The 24,887-nt window shown below is 38.9% G+C and overlaps 1 protein-coding gene and 1 long non-coding RNA gene across 2 annotated transcripts; one reads left to right on the top strand and one right to left on the bottom strand.

The window, feature by feature from the left end:
- Nucleotides 1–3,034: 3,034 nt before the first annotated feature.
- zdhhc13 (zinc finger DHHC-type palmitoyltransferase 13) lies at nucleotides 3,035–15,080 on the bottom strand. The gene is made up of 17 exons (XM_063480617.1): nucleotides 14,994–15,080; nucleotides 10,335–10,555; nucleotides 8,654–8,776; nucleotides 8,189–8,266; nucleotides 7,809–7,953; nucleotides 7,609–7,673; nucleotides 7,283–7,445; nucleotides 6,239–6,364; nucleotides 6,027–6,160; nucleotides 5,835–5,935; nucleotides 5,408–5,532; nucleotides 5,250–5,312; nucleotides 5,064–5,157; nucleotides 4,656–4,739; nucleotides 4,409–4,566; nucleotides 3,859–3,956; nucleotides 3,035–3,581 (listed from the first exon to the last, which is right to left on the bottom strand). The coding sequence occupies exons 1-17, from the start codon at nucleotides 15,078–15,080 to the stop codon at nucleotides 3,446–3,448; spliced, it is 2,001 nt and encodes a 666-aa protein (XP_063336687.1). The 3' UTR covers nucleotides 3,035–3,445.
- A 597-nt stretch (nucleotides 15,081–15,677) lies between these two features.
- On the top strand, nucleotides 15,678–21,001 carry LOC134631935 (uncharacterized). Its single transcript, XR_010094432.1, has 3 exons — nucleotides 15,678–15,871; nucleotides 18,986–19,045; nucleotides 20,860–21,001. It is a non-coding gene; the product is annotated as an uncharacterized LOC134631935 (long non-coding RNA).
- The last annotated feature ends 3,886 nt before the right edge of the window (nucleotides 21,002–24,887 follow it).

Below are 24,887 nucleotides of genomic sequence, written 5' to 3'. Positions count from 1 at the left end.
GTTATTTGATTAGATACACAATGTGAAGTTCATAATTTTCTTATAAAATAAAAATATAATGACAAACATGAACAGCTGTGCTTATTTCTGAGACATGAATGTTTGTTTGTTATATTTTGAATGTGTTCATATTTAGACAGTGTACATTTGTAGGCTGAAACTGTAATGGTGAACCTGAGGTGATGGTCAACAGAAAGTAAATATATATAAATATGAAAACATACTGAATTAATGTCTTTACCCTGTGCAGCGTGTATGGAAGCTGTGCACACAATCACATAATTCACTGTAGTAAACATGTACCGCTAGCTAACGTGACTGACTCTGTCTCCATTACATCGTATATTATTAGCTATGTAAACAGCTTCCAAAGATACCACCATAGCTCTCTGCAGCTGTAACACTCTCACACTTTGCAACTCTTTTCACGTTTTTGATAGTTATGAAGAAAGAATATGTTTTTAAGGTCATGCTGGGCGGTTGCTATGGTGGTTGCTGTGGACTAGGGTGGACCGCGCGTCCGATTCCTGTTATTAGCTGTCCGCCGTAGGAAGGCTGCGTTCCATTTAGAAGTAGCGACAGTCGGCCGTAACTCGAACTCAAACCCCGCTTTCTTCTTTAATTAGAGACCTTTTATAGCCGTTCATCACACACACACACACACACACACACACACACACACACATACATACATATAAACACTTTGCCTCACTATGACAATGCAACTTGACTAAAACCTTTAAAGTATCTGATATAAAACAGAAACATTAAGCACCCCGAGATTTAATGATGAAGACTCTGGGTTCTGTAGTTCACGTTTTACAGTCCTGGATGATTTTTTGCACATTCATATAATTTATTGAATTGGAGTTTAGAATGCACTTTACATTTAGACTGTTGCTGTTTAATTTTTTATATTGTTACCTTGTTATGTCATGAATAAAGTTTACTTGTTGGGGGTTTGATGGATCAGCTGGACAATACAGTCAAAGATAGACTTCATTTGCAATAATCCTAGTTGGATTTTTGTTTCCACTCATATTTTTGAACCAAATATTGAAAGCAACTCTGATTGACTGGATACCTGGCCAGGTGTACATTACCTTTCACTCAAGGATCCCAGGACAGAGCCCTGCCCCACCATGTGCCTGGGTGCATACATGGTTATAATATAAAAGGACTGATACTGAATGAATGAATATTAATGAAAATCGAATTATAATACAAATTCCTACGTGTTTGTTATATCCAGCAAGAGTAATATTGATTATACATGTCTGACTTGCATTTGACAAGAATGATGTCAAATGGATTTACTTTACCAAGTGGATCATCATGGCCTTGCCATATTGGTCCATTATTATTTATTTATTTAATTTCATTTTCAGTTGTTACAGATGGGACAGACATGACTAAGGGATAGGAAAGGGAGAAAGAGTAAATAACAGTAGATACTAAACATTGAACGTTATTGTGCAGCACGCAACATCAACAGCGCACAATGTGCTTTGAGGTAGCAGCCAAGAAGGGTGTAGTTTGTGTCTGTGAACACCCATGCGTATACCTGTGTGCACATCTGTGTGGATGAGTGCGCTTGTACTCAAAAGGTTTCTCCACGTAACTGTGTTTCTGCTGCTAGAGGGTGTGGGTAGCTACAGCCTCTTCCCAGAGGTCATGAAGCAGGCCCCAGAGTGTGAGAGCCCAAGGAGGACCATCGGAGGGGCAATCGTGCCACCTTCCTGGGAAGAGCTGAGGAGAGCCCCAGACAAGGGGTCACCCAGCAGGGAGTGTGGTGAGGGGAGATAGGCCTCCATACCTTGGAGGGCCTGAGGTGTTCCCAGAGGGGTGGAGTCTAAGACCCAACCTGACATATAGACACAAACAAACAGGTAAACACACAGACACAAACGTGCATTCCCACCCTCATGCACACATATACAAACGCACACATAGACAAATACCTGTAACTTGCAGTAAACGTGAGAAGGCTCTCGGACATAATTATTTAAGCATTCTTTCAGGGTGGCTGTAGCTCAGGTGGCAGAGCAGGTCAGCCACTAACCAGAAGGTCAGGGGTCCGATCCCAGGCTGCTCCAGTCTGCATGCCAAATATCCTTGGGCAAGATACTAACCCCATGTTGCTCTCCGACGCATCCATCAGAGTGTGAATGTGTATGAATGTTAGATACTCAGCACTTAACAGCTTAGAAGAAGTGCTTGTGTGAATGAATTAGTTGTATAAAGCGCTTTGAGTGCTCAGACAGATTAGAAAAGCGCTATATAAGAACCAGTCCCTTTACCATTACCAGACTGTTTTTTTGATTTTTTGTAAGTCTATGACAAGGATTAATCCATGTCTGGAAACTAGCTGATAGTGTTCAGTTTGTTGAGGCTGTTGCAGATATTCATTCATGCTTGTGATCTCTGAAAATAAGGAGGACTAAAACTGTCAAAATAAGTTAATTAAAAAGTAAAGAAATATTAAATGACTTAAAAGTATTTGCCTTTAAGCTCAACAAATATAATATTAAAATACATGCAAGCATTAATCTTCAAGATTTGATTAGTAGTATTTAACTTTCTTTTTAAATTTACAAACTAGCGTAACCAAAAATTTCCACCAACTTTATCCAGCATTTCTCTTTTCTGTGGTGGTAGTTTTTTTTCAGAGTTTTTAAATAGAATAGTATATAGAATATCTGCACTGTAAAATCAAAACTCCAAGGTAACCACTTAATTAAACAGCTTGTAAAGTTAACCCCCCCCAAAAAAACAAAAAACAAACAGAACTCAAACAAATGATTAGGAGCAGTGTGAAAAGATTTTTGGCTCAGAGAAATAAAAATCTAGTTTTTCAAAAAACACTTTAGAAAATTCTGGTTTAAATTAGATTGATGTGTTCTTAATTTCTCCTCACAAAACCCTGGAAGTATTGACCTGTTTCTTCTTTTCTTTTGTTTCTTTGTTTTGTTCGTCATCCCCTGCTGTACTCAGAGGCCCAAATCCACTCAGAACCAGTTAAAAAGACAGGCACAACATTGTTTTATTGAAGTTTTATAGTGGTCATTTGTATTAAATGCATGCAATTTTTACAAAAGTCATAAAACCAAATTTTCCACACATACAAAGTCTAATTCTTTTTTTCTGAACAGATAGTAAAAATAGTTTTAATGTGTTCATAAAAACAGGACAAAACCTCCATCACAGGTAGGCCTCTAAAGGTTCTGTTATTTTCCCTTTACTTACACTGGTCAAGTATAAGGCAGCAGCAGTCTGTACAAACAGCAACTGAATCAAATATCTACATGTTTCTTTGTGTTTTCCCAATTCTGAGTATTGCAGTCTCTTTCCACAAGGAGCCACCACATTAAAAAACAATAAATAAATGTCTGTGCTTTTGGTCCAGATTCTGACCCTTGACCCTGAGCGTGGAGGAGGGAGGAGGTCAGACCATGTCGGTGTGTCCGAACACATGCTGGTGGCCAGGTTGGAACTGCTGCGTCCAGTCAATGATGACCGGTTTGAAGAGTCCACAACAGCGGAGCTGGAAGAACGACACCAGGTTCTTCACTACGCCCAAACTATGAACACACACAACCAGAGAAAAGTGACTCAGCTGACCGACAACATAAAGTATGAGTTTAAATTAAAAACAAAACAAAAAACAAAAACACAAAACGCACAACACATGATTTGCCAGTAAATCCTAAAGAGCCCATGGCATTACAATTACAACAGAACTGTTATTTCGAGACATGAACATGACACAGTCTGGATGCTACAGACAACTAAGCAAACACAATTTGTAAATATCAAGTTATAAGTTATACAATAAAGACAAGAAGCACTACAACTCACTTGAATGGATTTTGTCTCAGAGAGACAGGTTGCCGGAGTTTCCTCTGGCGATGTGTTAGATTTGTTCGCTCTACTGTCGTCAGTCCCAGGAATGCAATCTGATCACACACACAGTCACAATAAGGTATGTTGTTTGTTAGAGCAAGAAAAAAAAAGAAAGAAAGAAAAACAGGCAGTTTACAAAACCAGAGGCACTTGTTTAACAGGTTTGGCTTTTCTCACCACTTTGAACTAAGCTTGGTGTAAAATTTAAAGACTTTTGCGAAGGCCAAATCTGAATATTTCCATCAATATTTTAAAATGATTAAGCCAAAACAAAATGGAAAGCCGTGAATTTTCTCTGGTTTCTCCAAAAACACAGAATTTGTAGTAATTTATGTTGAATTCTGCCAACTAATCCCCTATTTTGAAACATTTACAGAAAACACAATATGTATTTATTATATATATATTATGTATATTTGTCTTCTAATTTTGGAGACAGTGAACACTATCCATATGATATACAGAGCCTTAGAAACCCATTAAGAAACACCAAGCAGCGAGTCACCTGGTAGAGCTGCAGCAGCAGGGTCAAAGTAGACCAACTTGTATGATAGACGACCAGGACGAAGATGCAGAGCAGCCAGGGAGAGCACCCTACCAGACCAGAGAAGGTACCCCACAGGCCCTGCTCCTCGTAACGCAGCAAGCAATGAGCGGACCAGTCTAAAAGAAACGTACACAGGCATGTTTATCAAGGGTAAAGGTCATAGCGTGTCAGATGGCGTGGCTACACTAGCTGTTGCAGAACTCACACATGACACAGCCGTACAACATCCAGGCTCCCATCAGCGCGAGGGAGAACAGAAAGAGGATGAAGTAGTGATGGTTCCTCGCACCTGGGGAAAAGAAAATAATCAGATTAACTTAAAAGACGCAAAAAATTAAAAAAGGGTGATAATTTAGTAGCAGTGTGTCAAAAAAATCCAGTCACTTTAGTGGACATTTATGGGAAAGTATTATGCTCTCCATAAATTTGAATGACTAGAGATCAGAGCACTTTATCTTCAGGAAAAATATTGTATAGTTTTTTAATGCATCCCTTAAGTCTTGATATACTAGACCTCCTAAATAAGACATGACTTGTTCAGCTTTGTCTTAATGTTTGACAGTTCTTCCTGCTGTTGCGTAATCTGAAAGTTACAAACAGGCTTGTGTGTTACCAATGCAGCTGTTGGTCCAGATGGAGTGGTGGTCCTGCTTGGCCACACAGGCATCGCAGCTGAAGCAGTGATTGGCTCTCATTGGCTTCTTTATCTGTAAAACCACATGGTATAAAATAGTATTGGTTGTCACTGTGCTAATGGTGCAGTGTTATTAAAGAGGTGGTTGCAGGTCAGTGGCCTTACCATACAAGAGGTGCACAATATCCTGGGGTCCAGACAGCCGGCTTCAGCCAACACCAACACATTCTTTCAACACAGAGGAACAAAACATAGCTCAGCTCCATGTAAAACATTTACATGGAAGATTGCCTTATTTGGCTTCTGAACTCTGTCCTTCTCACCATTTTCTTCTCCTCTTCAGTTGCTCTGATGAAGCCGGGGTCCGTCCTGCAGGTGCGGAGGTAGTAGTAGAGTAAAGCAGTGGCATTCAGAGTGAACAGTACCTGTACTGTGGCACTAGGCTGATGTGGACTTTCAAGTTAAGAAGGTCTCTGTTCAGTTTGTCATCAGAATATGAATGAAACCCAGTTGCCCAATTTATTGGCCTCCAATGACAGAGTCTGTTTCTCTTTACTGATGATAAAACTATGCATCACTCTTACAACAGAAAGAAAAAAAACAAAACACACACCCTCAGAGAATCTTCCGGTGTAAAAGCATTATCCATCAAGTGCATTCATGAGTCTTGCTTATGTTTTTCATCCGGTACTGACTTGCTTCTCCCAAAGGAAATGCTTTAAGGTGTGGTTTCATTTTTTCAAAGGATATCTGGCATAAACCAGAGGCACCAGGTGACAAGCATCCAAAAGATTGAAGCCATGAGACTTGAAGCTTGTAGGTTGGACTGAAAGTCTGGGCCTGGGAAATTCCTGTTTCATGCAAACATTCATTACTAAATCAATAACACAGGTTTTAATAACAGTAGAGTACATTCGTGAATCAGTGGAAGTGTATCTTCACCTTGTAGCCAGATTAATCACACCTATCACACAGGCCAACAGGATCCCTTTGAGTAACCAGGATTCTGAGTTCATATCCACTATTGCACCAACACCTCCAAACAAAGCCGTGCAGAGTAAAAACTGCAGAAACACCTGGAAAATACAGGGAGAGGATTCCTTTAGAAGAGTCACTGTAGACTGCTAAAAACGCGTTATTTGAGACAAACGTACCCTGTATCTGTTCACGACTCGCAGACAGCGAGAGTTGGAGCGAAGCCTCTCCCGTTTGACCTGATTGAGCATGTGCATGAGCAACGGGCTGTGCACTTGGTGAGCCAAGTCGATGGGTGTGTGACCCTGAAGAAGAACATTAAGAACCCCATGAAAAAATGAATCACTGATTCAGTTCAAAAGTGGGTATAATTGTAGTTCTTATAATTGACTGTTTACGCTGAGTACATGAACTCTATTGTCAAACGCAGTGCAAAAAACCCAAGTTTAACTTGTGTTAAACTCAAGTTTAAGGGCATACTTCTATTGTAGTAAATGAATCAAGAAACAGCTTATTTATTGTCAGTCTGCACATACATGCAAAGCTATTCAGAGACATGGAGTGAGCAATACTATTCAGTGCATTCTCCAAGAAAATTGTGTTTTTTTTTAGTGAGCTGAGCAACTCAGACTTCATTATAGTGGGCATCAACACTTAATGGAATACTGTCGGAATACTGTGCATTGCCTATTCATTATTTCATATGCAAGCATTTAGAGCTGAATAATGATGAAAGCAAGGTGTAAAACCTTTACAGACCTGTTACTTGGCCTGATATACTAAGATGGCTTACTTACTTAATAGTGAACAAAGCGCTCATGCAGAGATTAAGCAAACACATTCAGATGAAAAACAAAACAGTGTGCTCCTAGAATATACACCTAGAGTATCCAGTTCAAAATCCTACGCCTCCTAGAAAGCTTGACCTCTGAACATTGACTTTATCACCGGGATTCAAACTCATATGACAGTAGCTGCACCTGTGGGATCAATTCGAAACTCCTAAATTGCCTCGTTCTCGAGTTATCGCTTTCACAAACTTGAGTGTTCACGCGCCCACCTCACCACTTGCCTGCCTGACCAACAGGGTGATGACATTACCCATTTAGGCTTTTACAGCTAAAGGTTAATAAGAATAATATTCTGTTTATGTATTCCAACATTATGCACTCACAATAATGTAAAAAAAAAAAAAAAAAGTGTTTGAATTTATTGAAGCTCACGTTAATGTTTTCTGCTTCCACACTGGCCCCAGCCTCCAGCAGAATGTGGGCAGCATCTACATTTCCTGCCAGCACGGCACAGTGCAGTGGAGTGTTCCTGTTGACTTTGTCCACAGCGCTCACGGAGGCATTATTTTTGATTAAAAAGTTTGTTGGTTCAGGCCTGTGACAGAAAGGAAACATCTTACTTTGTTACAGCACATTTAGATACTATCAGAATACTTTTAGCAATCAGAAAAAAAGGGTTATGCTAACAAACTATACTTAATTTCTTATCAAGACAAGCAATCAAAGCACTGGGGTTATAAAAGAGAAAGAGGCCTTACCCGATAATCTTCTGTGCTGCTAACATTAGCGGCGTCTGTCCATTGCAGTCAGGCCCGTCAACTTCCTGGAGGCAACGGAGAAATTGAGAAACAAAACCACAACTTGCGCAAAGTGAGAAGCAAATGTAATCAGAGAAAGAGTGAAAACAGAAGTTTTGCAGAGAGAAAGAGTGGGGTATAAAGTGATGTGTATGTCTGACCTGTCCCTTAGCTATAAGATAAGCTGCTATTGCCATGTGTTGGAAGAGAATAGCAAGGTGGAGAGCCTTGTAGCCCTCTCCATCTGCAACAGAGGGGTCTGCTCCATATCTCATTAGCTGGATTACCATGGGGAGGTGGCCCTGCCTGGTCATTCAAGCAAAAAAAAAAAATGGACAAGTCTTAAAAAACCCAGCAGACTAGTTGTAAAACAGTTACGTAGCATCACTGAGGACACACTGCCAAAGTGCATAATCTCTTCTAATGCAGGTAAACTTTAACCAGTGGTTGCTGGTAAACCAAAACTAAAGTAAAATAATGCATATGCAAAACAAAGCAAAGCAGCCCAACCCAGCTCTATCGGGCACAGCCATATAGTCACCTTATGGCCCAATGAAGTGGAGTAGAGTTCAGGTCTCCGCCAAGCTGGTCTACTATTGCCCCTTTGGAAATATAATACCTGTTAGAAAACAAAAGAGAACAGATGTAAAGATCATACTTCAAAATATTTTGTGGGTTTTTATTATTTGTATTCATTTATTTGTCTCCCTGGTTTCCAGTTTTTGTTTAGCTACTATTTGTTAATTATTTGCATTATTATTCATAAACTTAAGTGCCAAAAGAAAGCCTGTGTTGGTTATATATAAAATGCAAACTGATCATTTGTCACAATTGTAGTATTTTTTTTATGTATAGATTCAAGAAATTGTCTAGAATAAATAATTATACCCCCCGATTTGGTGTGTTGTGATAGGTCATTTGCAGTAGATGTGTTCACAAAACAGATTTCCATTTCTTTCTTTCTTTCTTTTCATTGTCAGACTGAGATGAGATCTAAAGGCCTTACTTGACCAGCTCTAAGCGGTTGTTGATAGCAGCCCAGTGCAGCAGAGTGACGTTCTCTTTGTCTGGCTGCCTGACGTCATATCCAGCTTCCACCAGCTCCTTACAGCGCTCCAGGATTCCAAACCTGCGGGAAACACACACACACACACACACACACACACACACACACACACACACACACACAAAACCTCAGCAATCAATCATGTTATAAACCACACAGTGCTCTGCAATCAAATTAAATCCAAACTACGGATAAACTGAGGAGATGCAACAAATGTAGATAAAATATGTTAGAGAACTAAAAGTACAATGTGACCTGGAAAAGCAAGTTCCTCAAGAAGGACTTTTAGAATGTGGAAGACAAACCCCCCCCCCCCGTATACACATACTTTTTCCTACAAAGTCATAGTTAGATAAATAGATAGAATAAACAGCGTGAGTGAATTCTGCTTTTATTTACATCTACTAACTGATCATTAGCACTTCAGTTAGCCGCAAATCCTTACATGTACTTATCTCAAAAAAACTAAAGCACATCAACAAGTGCATCCATTCTTTACATTTCTAAATTGGATATAAACTAACACGTGCTATATCTTGTTCTACATTATATCATAAACAAAGATTACGAACAGCTGAAAACAGGCCTACAATTATCAATATTACCATATATTTAGAGTCACGTAAGAAAGAAAGTTTTCACAGGGCTCTGTGCAGTCCTGTGAAAAACTAGGCCCACCCCATGATTCAGTAGCTTGTAGAAACACCTTTAGCGCCAATAATTTGAAGTACTTGTTTTTTTTATGACTTTATCTGTTTCTCATATCACTGTGGAGGAATTCAGACCTTTCACAACACTGGCAACATTTGTCTTCTTTACAGCATTTCTTTAGGTCATTGAGTTTTGCAGGCAGGTTTCTTAAAGTCCCAACACAGCACTAAGGTCTGAACTTTGACCGGGCCATTGCAACACCTTTGTCTTTATCTTCTTATCTTTTTGTTCTAGATTTGCTGCTCTGTTTTAGGACTGCAACTAAAGATTATTTTGTTAGTGGACTAATCTGCCAATTCTTCTTTGATTAGTCGATTAGTCAGCGATTATTTCAATAACTCTTATCTCCGCTTCCTGTGGGCAAACCTATTTTAGGCTCCAGTACCTCACCTGCTCAGTCTGCCCAACGGTGAATATGACCCTGTTGTCTTGTCCCGCAGTAAATTAAAATAATGACCCAGGAAACATATGAATTTGAATATAAATTTAAAAAAAAAAAAAAACACGTGCAAATAAGAAACTAAAAATAGCTTCTGTCCATAAGTTCAAACAAAGCTCCAAATTAAATCAAAAAGATTTTATTTTCCAGTACAAAAGTACAAGTTTCCAAAGTTTACAGATGATACAGTTCACGAATTCCCACCTGTAGTAGACATGCTCAGGAGTGAGGTTTGCTCTCATCTTTGAGATGTTCCAGCTGCTGATAACTATGCTGAAGATGCTCTGACCTCAGCCATTTGAGAGGTCCATGAGCCTCTTTACAGGACAAACTCATCTATACACCTGTGCTTAATACTAGTAAAACAGAACAAATCTAAGGCTCTAAAAGACAGTTACTAGTCCCAAATCTCAGTGTTTCTTAGATGGTGTAGTGTTCAAAATATTAGAAATTACATGTTCCACTACTTACTGTGATGCCTTCACTATGTCCCAACTGCTGCTATCATCCATGTGTGACCGTTTCTTTGGTTGCTCCCTGATGTCAGTCAGATCTGCATTTTTGCCAAACTGTCCGTAAAAACCCGGCATGAATGGATTCACCATCCCTCCAAATCCTGCCGGTCTTGGCCCATGACTGTGAGAATGGCCTTGATGCCCATGGTGACAGCTGTCATGCATGTGGCTGTGATCCTGCAACATGCACACGACGAGACACTTATTTAGTCCAAAGTGGTCCACAGGGAACCTTTAAAGTGGCAGAGACCGTGGGATCAAACTGTCAAGTCCAAATTGAGCCCAGCCAAAGCCCTTTGCTGCCATCCCTCTAATTTTTCTGACTCACTGTATACAGACTGAGGGGCTTGGTGCTACGGCTATACCATGAGATTAAATCAATTTGTCAACTTTAGCAACCCAGAGTTTATTTCTGAATCAATTAATCTGTCTGTGACTGTTGTAATAATAGATTAATTATTCAAGCCAACTATCAAGTAAAAGTATTTCCTCTTTACAGTCTCTGAATCTGCTGCTCTTTTTGTTTTAGAATACTGAAAATTGGTTGTATATGGAGAAAACAAACTCAAGGCCTCACATAAGGCTTTCAGACAGTATGATGTAACGCTTATCTGTTATTCTATGGAATAAACTAATAAGTGGCTATTTTTTTTTTTTTAATTGACTTTCAGAAATAAACCCTTGGTATTCCCAGAGAATTTTTGCCATATAATATATTATCCACAGCGAAACCGGTATAAATGTTTATGTGACATAAAAATATCATATTGATATCACTGCTATAACAAAGCCATGTGTTTACATTCCATGGTCTGTGCAATGAGACAAATCCAGGCATATCTGAGAGTGCCAAAAGAGACATTTAAGTACCTTAAAATTAAACTACTTATTAATTAACATCTGACATACTTTTAACACAACTTCTGCAGTTCTGTTTTCAAGGGAAAAAACTACCTTAGACTACATTTGTATTTACATCTAGCTTATGCTGTGTCACTGGATATAATGCTGTTGCTTCCAATTTGTTTCAGTACATTCACACTAAAAATAAGGAAGCTTCTCACAGATGACAGTAGCTCTATGGAAAAGAATGACGGAAAATGCCCTTCATTTACTTACACTTATGAATGCTGCTTCCTGCCAAGTTTATGGATTTTAGAATGAGATGACTAAAAGCTCTTGTAGGTGTAAAAGTATTGCCTAATACTTTTTGTCCATATACTGTATATAGCAAAATATATATCCTAGGCAAACACAAGGTGATGTGCAGTCTAAGGGAATGCTCACAGTAAGTAGCTCAGTGGTTCCCAAACTTTTTTTGCTGGGCCCCCCTTTGTTTTACAAGAAGATCTTCGCCCCCCCCCCCCCCCAACAGACACAACTTTCAATCACACACACCCATATTTTGTTTTCAAACTCCATTCCTGTTTATTTCCCACCTCAAAACCTTTTGTAAACAATTGAGGAAATGAATGTTAACAGTAATAAATTACAGGTTGAAATAAAATAAACTACTACCTGTTTGAAATAACAGAAAAACAAACCATCTTTATCGTACAATAATTTTTGTGTAGTTGTTTTTTTTTTTTCCAGTGCAAGAATATTCAAAACTGCCTCGTATTTTTTTTTAAATGCCTCTCTGTGCAAAATGGGTTTACAAATATGAACAACTCCCTGAGAGGAAAAATAAAAAAAATTAAAGGTTTGTTGCAAAAAAAACCCACATTTAATCCTCACATCTTTTCAGTGACTGGTGTGAGCCTGCCTGTTGCTGCAAATCTTCTCAAACCTGGGTTGCAGTTTTGAGACAGACACTCTGAGTTCATTTTCAATGTCCAGCTTTGATCTGTACTTCGTCTTGATTGAAGCCACAGCAGAAAAGCCTACCTCGCATAAGTAGGATGTGGCAAAAGGAAGAAGTATTGCCAGGGCTCTCTTACCCAGCAGTGGGTAATGTTTGTCCACTCCAATCCAAAATGCAGCCAGGGTCTTTGAATTAAACTGCAGCCTCTTAGTTGAATCAGAGGTAAGATCAATGAATTGTTCCTCCTCGAATGTGCTGAAGTCAGCAGGGGGTGTTGCACTGAAGGGGTCACGGATCCAGTCATATTCTTTGGAATCTTGCACCAGGAAATATCTCTGGAAATGTTTCTGAAGGGCAGACATGTGTTCTTTCATGCATGGGATCACTGTATTCTGCAGCTTGTTGTCTTCAATGAATGATTTCAAATTCTCAAATGAGTCCACGTTTCCATCTTTCACTCGCTGCTTCCACATTTCAAGTTTTCTGACAAATGATGTGACTTTATCTGTCAGATGTGGGAGGTGAGTGTTTGTGCCCTGCATCTGCAAATTTAGTTCATTGAGTTTCAGGAACATGTCACTGAGGTATGCCAGTTTCATGAGAAAGTTGTTACAGTTAAATTTGTTGGTAAGATCACTGCCCTCTTCCTTCAAAAAGATGCGGATCTCATCTCGCAGTTCAAAGACCCTGGATAGCATCTTCCCACGTGACAGCCATCGGGACTCGCTGTGATACAAAACGGCTGTGTGGTCGGTGCCCATTTCTTCACACAGTGCCGAAAAAATCCGGGCTTTCACAGGTCGTGTTTTGATGTAGTTGACTGTGGTGATGACATCAGTCATTACGTTACTCAGCTCAGGACTGAGCTGTTTAGACGCCAGTGCTTCGCGGTGTATCATACAGTGCGTCCACTGCACATTGGGGGAGACGCGCTTGATGAGCACTTGCAGCCCTCCTCGTTTCCCAGCCATAGCCTGCGCCCCGTCTGTGCAAATCCCCACACAGTCCTCCCATTTCAGCTCGGCCTCTTTCAAGTAAGAGTCTATGATTTTAAACAGTTCTTCTGCAGTGGCTCTGGTAGAAACTTCTTTGCAGAAAAGTAATTCCTCCCTCATCTCATCTCCATCAATAAATCTGACATACGTTATCAGTAAGCAGTCTTTGTTACTATCAGTGGCTTCATCCATCTGCAGAGAAAAGCGACTGTCACGCACCTTATCATTAAGTTGCTCCTCTATGTCCTTTGACATATCATAAATGCGCCTGCCGATGGTATTATTGGACAGAGGAATATCCCGTAGTTTGCTGGCTGCTGCGTCGTCAATCATAGTTGAAACCATATCCATAGCACAGGGAAGGATTAATTCCTCTGCAATTGTGTGCGGCTTTTTACACTGAGCCACTCGGTAGGCAACTTTATAGGAGCTGAGGAGAGCATTTGCCGAAACAGATGCAGCTTTAGTAAAGTGACGCTGTTGACCACGACAATTTTTTTTTGTCTGACAAAGTTTTTGTCTGAAAAAGTCTACTGATTTGTCTTTGTGCTCTGGATGTTTTGTCTCCAAGTGGCGTCTTAGCTTGTTAGGCTTTAAACTGTCACTAGCTAGCACTTTAAGACAGACAACACACTGCGGCCTCTCCTCATTACCCACCGTTGCGCAAGTGAAGCCAAGCGCAAGATATGCTTCGTCATATTTTCTGCTTTTTGGTTTGGAAGGAAGTGGGTCTGTATGCATATTTGGTGATGCTTCATCTTCTGCTTTTCGTTTGTGTGCGAGCCCCGTCAAAAACCTGTCCATTATGCTAGCTAGCAGAGTTCTTTTTTTTTTTTTTTTTTTGTGGTACTTCATACCGCGCCCCCCCTGCAATTGCTCTGCGCCCCCCCCCCCTAGGGGGCGGGCCCCACACTCTGGGAACCACTGAAGTAGCTAACTCATTTGCTAAATACATTGTTGGAAATTTAGTATAATTTTCCCTTTATAATATAAATCAATCATCGCACAAGTTTATCATTTAGAGAAGGTTTCAGATGAGAGCTGTGAGAAGTTTGCACTGCGCTGGATATGTGGATAAATCTTGCATTGTTGAGTTAATCCCACCCTACTACTGCAGCACCAGGCAGCTGTTTTATCTTCTGGGATAGATGGATGTGCTGGATGCGTTTTGCTGTCAGTCTAGATTAGAATAGATGTTTAATACTGATGGTCACACTGTGAATACAACAGGCTGCTGCCGTGATCTAGACAGATGGCTAATTTACCAACATATGGTAAAAGCTGCACGCTTTCTGGCTGTTATGAGTATTAATACATGTGGATTTAGCTGAACACACGCAGCTCGGACAAGGACTGGGACTTGTGTGCTGAAAGAGGATTACAGCGTCATGATAATGGGAAAGGTAAAAAAACAAAAAAACAAAAAACAAACCCCAAACCCTCATCTGTTTGTCAGTTAATCATCATGTCAACCAGATAAACCAGAAAGCACTTCCGTAAAGTCAGCACCAGAGGTTTCACACCAAAGAAATGAGCTAAATGCTAGGACGCTTTGAATTCAGGTAACTAGCCGCAGGTTCACTATGCCTATGAAGCTAACGACGACGAGCCCTGATTTAACTCGAAGTCTATCAGGCAGGTTATTACACGTTACACCAACTCAACACAAGCTAAAATTTAACAGCAAGCTAGCTAGTTGACAGCTAACAAAAATAACATAACTGAAAAAATGCCCGTGAGCCAAGTGTCAACACGATAAATCAGAAACTACATAAAACAAGACAAAGAAGCAATTATTATGTATAAATTGTCTTACATTTGCGTCTTCATTCCAGTCCATTTTGTAGTCGAGGAGAGAAGGGAAAGTTACTGCCGCTGGATAGGCAGGTTTAGAATTTGACATCCGGCGTTGGCTTTTCAGATTAAATGTCTATTTAAAAAATGTATGCGTCACAATTTATACAGTATCGCATAAAAAACAAAACAACAGGAGTGTACAGTCTACACATACACACACAAATCACAATAAATTCTTTGAGAGGCAAAATCTTTAGCCCAATAGAGCAAAAGATGGCTCCCTCTGCCAGGAAAATACTGCCATCACTGTTTTGATATACTTATAATGTTTAATATGTAATACAGTTACACACACACACACACACACACACACACACACACACACACACACACACATAAAGCTAGTGGGTCTTTCCTGTACCTGCGGTGGTTAAATGTTGATCAGGTGTGAAATTTAAAAGAGGCGTGAAATTTAATAGAGCTTTTTTTAATCTAATAAAGTGAAGGTCACATTTTTTTTTATCTAATGGCGTTTTAATTTCATATGACCTTTCCCTCAATTTTATTTAGCAACTTTTACTTTATTTTGAAGGCCAGAAAGTTAAAGAGGAAATGTTGTCGTTTGCTTGGTATTTTCTCTACGACTTCCTTCTTCCTGGAGATGCTTTTGATTGGGCTTTCGTTTTCCACCCACATACAGGCCTCCACCACTACTGCTTTCTGCTGACACAGAAAGCAGCAGTGGTGCTTCAAGTCTTAGTATAGAAAAAAAATGCCCCCCGAAAAACAAAAAACAAAACAAAAAACAAAAACAAAAAAACAAGGGTTCAGATCCTTTCCCGAGACATGTTGGATTTTAAACCATCCTAAAACACACATGACAGTCAAAGCGCTTTGGTAAGTGAATTTTTTTTCATTCATAAAACTTGATTTAAAACTAAACTGCTACATCATTTCAACTTTTGTTTGTTTGTTTGTTTGTTTTTGTTTCGACTTTAAAAAAATTAAGACAGCGTCATGGGCAGCTGAAACTTATAGCATAGATGGACATCAGTGATTATGATCGTAAAGATACTTGAATGCTTCTGTTAAAGTAACCTGGCATACAAATAAACCAATGAGGCGCAGGTACTTTAAAATGACTCACACAATCGTGTTCTTCATTTAGTGCTATAGTAAGCAAGTCTCCTCCTCAACCTTTCACCTAATGGTCAATATATAATTGCATGTGCAATGAAATTTCATATAGCTATAATGAAATGATTGGATTTCCCATGAAGAATTAACCATTGGAGCCAAACCCATATTCGGAAAATATGAGAATAAAACCTATTTGACACTGGGTGAAATTACAGTCTGTGTCACTCAGATGAAACCAGCCACTTACACTGGAGAGGAGTTTTTTCCCCTCCCTCTTTGCTATGGAACTAAATATGGACTGAATGCAGCTGAAGTGGCCGTCACCATGGAGCTGTAAGCACAGAGACTATGACCTGTGGATGAACTCAAAGACATGTAGAGGAGAGCATCAGCATCATCTGCTTTACTAAACACAGCTGGATATTTTCACTACATACTTTTTCCAAAAGCCCTCCATGTCCCATATGTGTCTATTGAACCCTGTTCCCTTCTCATATGAAAAATAATACACAGATTGTAAAATGAGGTAAAAGCTAATTCTATGTGAGGAGGCGGAGCTCTGGTTAAAATCACAAACTTTTAATCCAGGAAGGCAAATAGATTTATCATTAAAAAGCCTCCTGCAAAGTGTAACTTTTTAGTCACTCTGTTACTGTGAACCTTTTGTTATTTTTTAATATATGGAACAAACATTTACAAAACCACCACCCTACCACATATAGGTTCTTAGTTAAACCGAAACAGAGACCTAATTTCTACAGGCACTAGATAATGAATGATTGCTATGCTGCTCTTACAGTAACACACTAAAAAAGGTCTGAAGTAATATTTTTGAGTAAAATGCAACTGAAATATATAACTTCAAAGGTTTATTCAAATAATGAATTATTAAGGAAAACATGCTTGGTGTAAACTGAATTTATACCAATCAAGTACATTTCGTGTGACCTGATTCCATTAAGTCAGTCAAATTACTTAAAGTCAGCACTTTGGGCATAAATATTTTTTCCAGTGTATAAATCACAAACCACCACTGAGCACCAATTTAATCAGATCATGAGGCTTTCAATTCATTCAAAAAATTTAAGAATTTCAAGTAAGGTGTTTACAGCTTAAAAAACCGTCTAACTCATGTCTTTTTTTAAAATATCAGACTGAAATACATCATCTTAATCAACTGAACAGAATGAGGTCTTTCAGTATCCATTCAGGGGAATCCACATTTTACCTGAACTCAAAAGGAATTAATTTATTTGCATTTGCTGTAACATCCTCCAGCTAGCACATTTCTGTTGAAGAACATTTTTCCATAATATCCAGCTCTTTAGACAATCCCACATACAATACAAACAGAGGGCTAGCCGCCTCTTGCACTTCCAGGTGAGAGGCAGTAGATGGCCACAGCATTCAATTTATGATCAGAAGCTGCTCATCTGTTGTGTTTCCACTTGCACCTGATTTTTTTGGACAGCATCTAAACAGACATGGTAGTTGTGAAGATAATTTTGTTTATTGTCCTGGACAATAAACAAAAAATAAAGTCTGAATAATCCCTTGCAGTAAAAATCAAATCTGCTTTTGATTTTGATTGTTGCAGATTGTTTGATTTTTTTAAATTAAAAAAAGCAAGACAACTTTACTGCTATTCATGATTGAAGACAATACAAGTCAGAGAAAAAGTTAAATACTATAGTAAACATTGTTTTAAAGAAACTGTCGTTATCTTAGACTCAAAAGGATAAAACAAATTCAAGTTTGACTGTGCCTGCCATCTTTTTGCAAGGGAAACAAAATCTTTAAACAGATATTTAATCCTAGTGTGTGCTTAAACAAACAGTGAATGTAAAAAAAATAAACAAAAAACTCCCCATACATTAAAGCAAGATGGGACCGCTTTGTTATTATACGTGTTGGTGACTGGCCTGCCCATCGTTTATTAGTCACTGGAGGGTGCTCTGAACCCAAAGGATCAGATTTCAGGAACACCGTGTCCTTCTACACATTCATACCTAGAGCTGACAAGTACAGTGCCGTGGAAAAATATTTGCCCCCTTCCCAATTTCTTAGTTTTTTGCATTTGCAATTACGTGTTTCAGATCATCAAACAAATTTTAATATTAGTCAAAGCTACATGATAAAATATAAAATGCCATGTTGAAATAGTAATTTCACTTATTAAGGGAAAAAAACCTCACCAAACTCACCTGGCTCTGTGGGATAAAAAAGTAACTAAAATATCAGGATCAGTGCAAATACTTTTTGATGCCACTGTAGCTGTTTAGTCTGATCAGCAAGAGGCCTACAGTTCATGACTGCTGTTCTTTTGCCTACCTCCTTATTTAGTGTGCATGCCAAGAAGTGAAATGGGCAACCATTTGCTAAAATGTTACTGTTAATTTTTCATAAACACATTCCTTTTAATTTTATAATTAAATGCATTTGTTAAATTTGAACACAAACTGTTTATGTGTGCAATAAATGAAATACAGTATATAAGGCAGAAACAAAGTTAGTACAATTCTGAGAAACTTGAAGCTTTCTTTAAGCAGTCAGGAAATTTCCCTAGGTTTCAAAGCTCTTCTTTGAATGCTGGCTTCCATTTTTTCTATCCTCTGTTAAGCTAACAGACCGCTTCGATAATATTGGGATTAGTTTGGGATTATTGTCATGCTGAAAAATGAAGCTGTTACCAGTGATACCCTTTAGAGACTACAGAGCCCCCACTGTGTTTTACTGATGGCTCAAGACACTCACTTTAGTTTCTCTCTCCTCACCCCTAACGTATATACTGATGACGATTTGAACCAGAATTTTAAAATGCATGTGTAATTTGGCAAACCTCAACTTTTCTCCCTGCTTCTTTTTCTTAAGAATGACTTCTTGACAGCCACCTTTCCTCTGAGACCATTTCTGATGAGGCTGCAGAGAACAGTAGGTGGATCAGCGGAAGGGCCAGATGCATCTCTCACACCTGATACTGGTCAGGTTTCTGCTGGATTTATTTTCTCTGTTTCTTTAGGACTTTCAGATACTGTTTACCTGCTGTAGGTAGTTTTGTTTTTAGGCCGGCCAGTTCTTCTTATGTCCTCTGTTTCCTCAAAATTTTTATAGACACACTGCACACCCTGCTGAGATAAGTCACATTTTTAGTTAATAACTCTTTGGGAGTCACCTAATTGTTGAAAAAAAAAAAATACTCATTTGTCTGTCGAACTGTGTTACATTTGGCTTTTTTCATAGATTTAGCTAAAGAAATGGGAACAAATTATGTATTTTTGTGACAGGCTGCTAGTAAAAAAGGGCCTAAATATACAACTTAAAATTGGTGCTTTGCCAAGTTTTCTGTTGTGTGTAGACACATATGTTTGAATGATTCATAGGACAGTGTTGCAAATTAACAAAAACAGCAAAAACAAGAAAACACACTTTTCTGGTTCCTTGGCAGCAAAATATGAAGAACTGAGGGTTGGCTCAAGACTTTTGCACAGTATTGTATGTGCTATAATGAAAAGGAACAGCTATATAGTGCTTTATCTTTGGTGTAAACTCATTGTTCAGTGAGGGCACAGTGGGGTCATTAAGAACCAAGCGATTAAGGAAACAGGGCATTCCAATGAAAACTTGTAGAGGATGTGTTACTAACTGGTGAATGAGCAGCAGAGGACCGTTGAATGAGAGGACTTTGCTCCCAAAACTCTTTATGGAATTTGGGGTATTTTTATTGTTTTGGCAGCTTGTGAAAAACTAAAATTAAAAAGAGTAAAAGCTTGCAAGTGTTTTGTTTATTGGACTCTTACAGTGATAATAGTGTGCAGCACATGGTGCTTTTGCTTCTTTTATTTCTTTCTACGTCTTACTTCTCCTGTTTCTATTGTGGATCGTTAAATTGTTTGAATATCACTCAAAATGTTAAAATGCGACATCAACAAAATCAAATTTTCTCAGGGACTGAGCAGCAGAAATTCTGGTTATACATTTGCTGATATATTTAACGAAGCCTTGATTTGGGATAGGGCTTTCTATATCAGCAATCAAACTGATTGTTTGATTTTGTTCAGTTTTCATTGTCATGGGAAAATCAGCTCATCAGAGTTAAAGATTGACTTCAGTTTCATATCAACAATGCACAACAGCCACCTTGCTACTAATAGATGTTTTTGTTTAAGGCTGCTTTGCTAAAGGAACTTCTTTACCGTTTCATTAGTCTATCACAAACATATAACACACAACTACGGTTCCAAAAAGCTGGGAAACTCCCTGAAATATATATATATAAAAAAACACTCATTGATTTGAAAATCAGATGAAACCTGTGTTTAATTGGAAGTAGTACAAAGGGGAAGGCTGTAGCTCAGGAGGTAGCAGAGGTGACCTATTAAGCATAAGATTGGTGGTTTGATTCGTGGCTGCTGCATCTGCATGAATGTGTGTGAATGTTAGTCAGTGTTGTTCTAAGAAATTGTGCTTGCATGAATGGGTGAATGTTGTGAATCACTGGAAGAGTAGAAAAGCACTTTATAAGAATCAGCCCATTTACCACTACCTGTTCTCCATGTATTCAAAGGGAATGTTTCTGAGAATAGGACATGATTGTGTTTCCCTTTTTTATTTTGTCAAACTACCTCATCTTTCCACACGAGTCTTTAAGTCTTTGGTAACTCACTGTAGTTTTGAAATCTTAGTATTTCACTAGTGGAGCTTGAGAGCGAATTTCAGTGCCTGCTTTTGTCATATTTTTATTTCAGAGTAAGTCAAAACTTTTCGGTGGATGACAGCGCTGGATTGCAAGCAGGCTAGACTCCTTCTGTGCAGAGCCACGCTAATGTAAGAAGTGTAGTTTTAATTTTGAGATTGTCCTGCTGAAAAATGCTAGCCCTTGTCTGAATCACAGCTCTGGCTTTAACTCTTTTTAATGTAATGAAAAGTAACCTGAACAATGCTCGGTAAAGCTAAGGGGGGCAGGAGAGTTAGCGATAAATCTCTGTGACTCTGACGCTTTGAATTAGTTCAGTGAGACTCAACTCTTATGAGACAAACATTAAAAGGATTTGCAAGTATTCAAGAACTATCACGATTACCTGAAAACACATTTAATCCCCACAACGCATCTCAGTGTAGTCGCACTGAGAATGAATAAGTGAGTAATATGCTGAGAACCCTGCCGTGTTTTCAGTGAGAGCTGCTCTCCAGAGACACTCGCAGATATGGAAGTGAGAAGACCCCGACTGGTGGAAGTTAATTACGGTAATAAAGTGAGTGGTGGCGTGTGGGACTGAACGCCGCATCTGAGTCTGCTGCGATTGTTGTACTCTCTGCTGGCCGTTTCATAAAACAAAAGAAGAAGTGCTGTGATGTAAATGCTTTATCTTGAACAATATGATAATCAGAGATAAACTGAACACTGGGAAATCAGGATAATTTTACTCTATGCATCTCTCCGTCTCTGAAATGAGTCAATAAACTTTATCCTTACTCATCTTATCCTAAAGGGAACCCACTTGAGAATAGCAGCTAAAAACAGCCATTGGCTGTAAATGAAGGGAGATATTTGAAGCATCCAGATGGAGCCTCATAGCAGCAGCAAATGTGTCAGCAATTTAAAACTTCATGTTTTTCTGCATCACTTTGAGCAACATCTAATACTGTGCAATGCCACCGTGTATCAACTAATTGATTTCAAATGTCAACGTTGGCCCAAACTGCCCTGACAGACTCGCAGTGTTAAATAAGCTTGGTTATGCAATTAGTAAGCTGAATTCAAACTAATTCAGCAATAACGAGGAGTCTAGAAGACAGGATTCCTTTAAGCAAGAGGATGTTTTTTATTTTAGTCTGAACGAGGACCAACAGCTAATATATACTGATTTATTACTTTTGATAGGGGATCGCTGCTCGAATCTAGCCCGCTACAGCACGCACCATCAGTACTGGTGTCTCCTCAACCCTGGGAAGAACAAAGAAGTAATGCAATTGCTACGATTACTATATAACAGATATAGGTCGGTATGAAAAATATTAATTTAGAAGATCACCAAGGAACTTGAAAATAGGTAGGGCGTGAGCAACACAACACATCCACTGCATTACGATGAGCTGGGAAGAAACGGATGATGCAAAATTTACTGTGCATATTTAAATAAAAACAGAATCTTTTGTGAGTGATTAATCCAAAATGGTTAACTGTGTTGGTTGCTACTGATAAGCCTTGCACATTTTGCCAAAACACATTCACATACGTAAAAGATGTTTCTGTTGCATACAGTTCAGAGTGAGGCTGTTCTTTGCCCCAGAAAAGAGACAAAAAATGCACTGTAACTCTAAAACTAAATTGAAACAAAGTTTGATTTTTGCATCTTGTTTGCAGTTTCCCAGCCCTACCAACTGTCCTGCTTTTTATTGCTGTTTCACAAAACTGAAAAAGAGTGCATTGGGCTCTGTCAATAAGGTTACAAGAGGGTGGCACTTGAGGTTTAATTATTTTGTCGGTCGAATTTAGGTTAAAGAAGACTCCTTCCTGTTCCTGTCAATGAATTTTTTCTGATGCCTGTGTTGCTGACTCAGATAATTCCCATAATAAGATGTAGGCTTGGCAGGTTCTGAAACTAGGCCAAACTCTTACTGTCTTGTCCTTGATCTAGTAACATCATTACAGTGGCACAGATAACACTGGGTGATTGCTAATTTCAGACAGCAACTTTTAGAGGGAGTAACATGATTAAAAAAAATTAAAAAATAAAAATGACAAAAGACGGAAAAAGTAAAGCTGGAACTTCTTTGTTTTCCTCTACATGTAAGAAGACTCCATTTAAAAGCCCAATGACATTTGTAAGTATGGTTGTAAGTATGTAATCATAGCCATGGGATACAACCTTCGTCAGAGGTGTGGTTAGCATGCTTTATAATTTAAATTTAATAATTTATAAAGGCTATATTAGATGATTATTTGTCTAAGAAAACATACAATAAATGCCAGGAAACCTTTTCAGGAAGACTGCAGCAAATGCTTAATGACCAAGGTCAGACAGGAAGTTGCATCATGACTGTGCTGTCTATTGTGAATTTGGTTTGCGGGAAAGAACAAAAAACATAAGAATAAAAGTACCTTGCTGTGTAAGTGTTTATGAATGTGTATTTTCATTGCCTCTGATGAGAGTAACCAATACCCAGTCCTTCTCAGGGGATTCTGGGAAATGTAGGGATCCGTAGACTGAAGCAGATGGTAAGAAATTCATAGATAAATATAACAAGTGACCTGTTTTACAAGAGACACCTGAAATAAATTGAACAGAATAGTCTGAAAAATGGTTTGCAGCCATTAAAAGCAGGGGATTTTCATTTAAATGTCAGACACTAAAAAGAATACTGACTGTGCTGGAGAAGTCTTCTTCTCTGCAACAAAGCAACTCCACTTTATTCCTGGCTATCCTGTCAAATACTCGCACCTCTTAATTAAACACAAAAAGAGAAAAAAAAATCAAGACCATTATATCCAAATAATCGGACTGAGTCTGACTCTCCGAGTCCAAAAAACACGAGGGGGGAAAAAAGCCCCAGAAGCAGTAGATATTGTAGGATGTTCCTGTCATGCTGATCCTCACTGCCATTCCCCTATTTGGGAGTTCAATGGCAGGGTTACGGTCTGCATTTGAACTCGAGGTCCAAAGGCGTTAGGGGTCAAAGGTCGGCCTCATACACTGCTGACCAAAAGAACAAAGGTCTTTAACTAAAACCCTGTGTGACCTTTTTTCTTCTTCTTTTTTTAGCATGCTGCATGTTAATACTGATAGCAAGCAGGAGAGAGTGGGAAGGGGGGGGGTTGTAATGTTTAAAATGATGTTTAAAAGACTGTTACAGACACACGCAGATGTAAATCAGTTTGACGACGCGCAGTTGTGTCTGCGTGGAGTGGGGCACTTACAAGGCTGGAGCTCATAAATGAAGCTAAAATACAGAGACACTTAAGAATGACAGTGAATGAAAGACACTGAGGCTGCCAGCCGAGATTCAGTCAGGGCCGGCATGAGCTTTGTTTTGCCATTTGTTTTTGCCCTCAGAGTTTGGGGACCGAATCAGCGAGCAACATTACATAATAGAACAGAATAAATCAGGGAGCAACGTTCAAGAAAAAGCTGCAGTTAAATAATACAAATGCTAGCAAATACGCAGAGATTCATATGCAACGACAAATAAAGGTACATGCTGTGATCTTGTTTAATGGGTTCTTGATCTTTAGCGTTGCCTCACCAAAACACAACCAAGGGGACCCACTAAAACCTATGAAATGCAAATAAATGGTAAAATGAAACACACTGTGCACCATAAATATGGGCTTGTACAGAAGGACAAATAAAACATTTACACGACTGTGTCGCATCCAACAAAGACAACATCATACTGAAGTTCGCAGATGATACTGCAGTGATCGGTCACATCACTGGAGGGGACGAGATGGCCCACAGGAGTGAGGTGGCCGGTCTGGTATGGATGAGATCAATGGACTCTTGGGGGTATATGAGGTAGACAATTTTAAAAACAGTCAAATGCCTGTCTCAGATTAAGAGATTGTGGAAAAATCTGATTGGTTTAAGCAAGGCAGGAACACAGATGTGAGGAGAGTTTGGAAAATTCACAGTGCATGTACCTGTATTCTTTAGACTGAACTCTGGCTTAGCTTGACCTTAAAAGTCATACAAAGCAGGGCTTTGTAGAACTTTCACCCATATTGCTCTTTACGAGGATATTAATATTGTTTGCTCAGTTGTCATGAATTGTA

Source organism: Pelmatolapia mariae, linkage group LG1 (assembly GCF_036321145.2).
Source record: "Pelmatolapia mariae isolate MD_Pm_ZW linkage group LG1, Pm_UMD_F_2, whole genome shotgun sequence".
NCBI lineage: Eukaryota > Metazoa > Chordata > Actinopteri > Cichliformes > Cichlidae > Pelmatolapia > Pelmatolapia mariae.
Note: the sequence above shows the minus strand (reverse complement) of the source record. Positions and strands in the feature narration are given on the sequence as shown.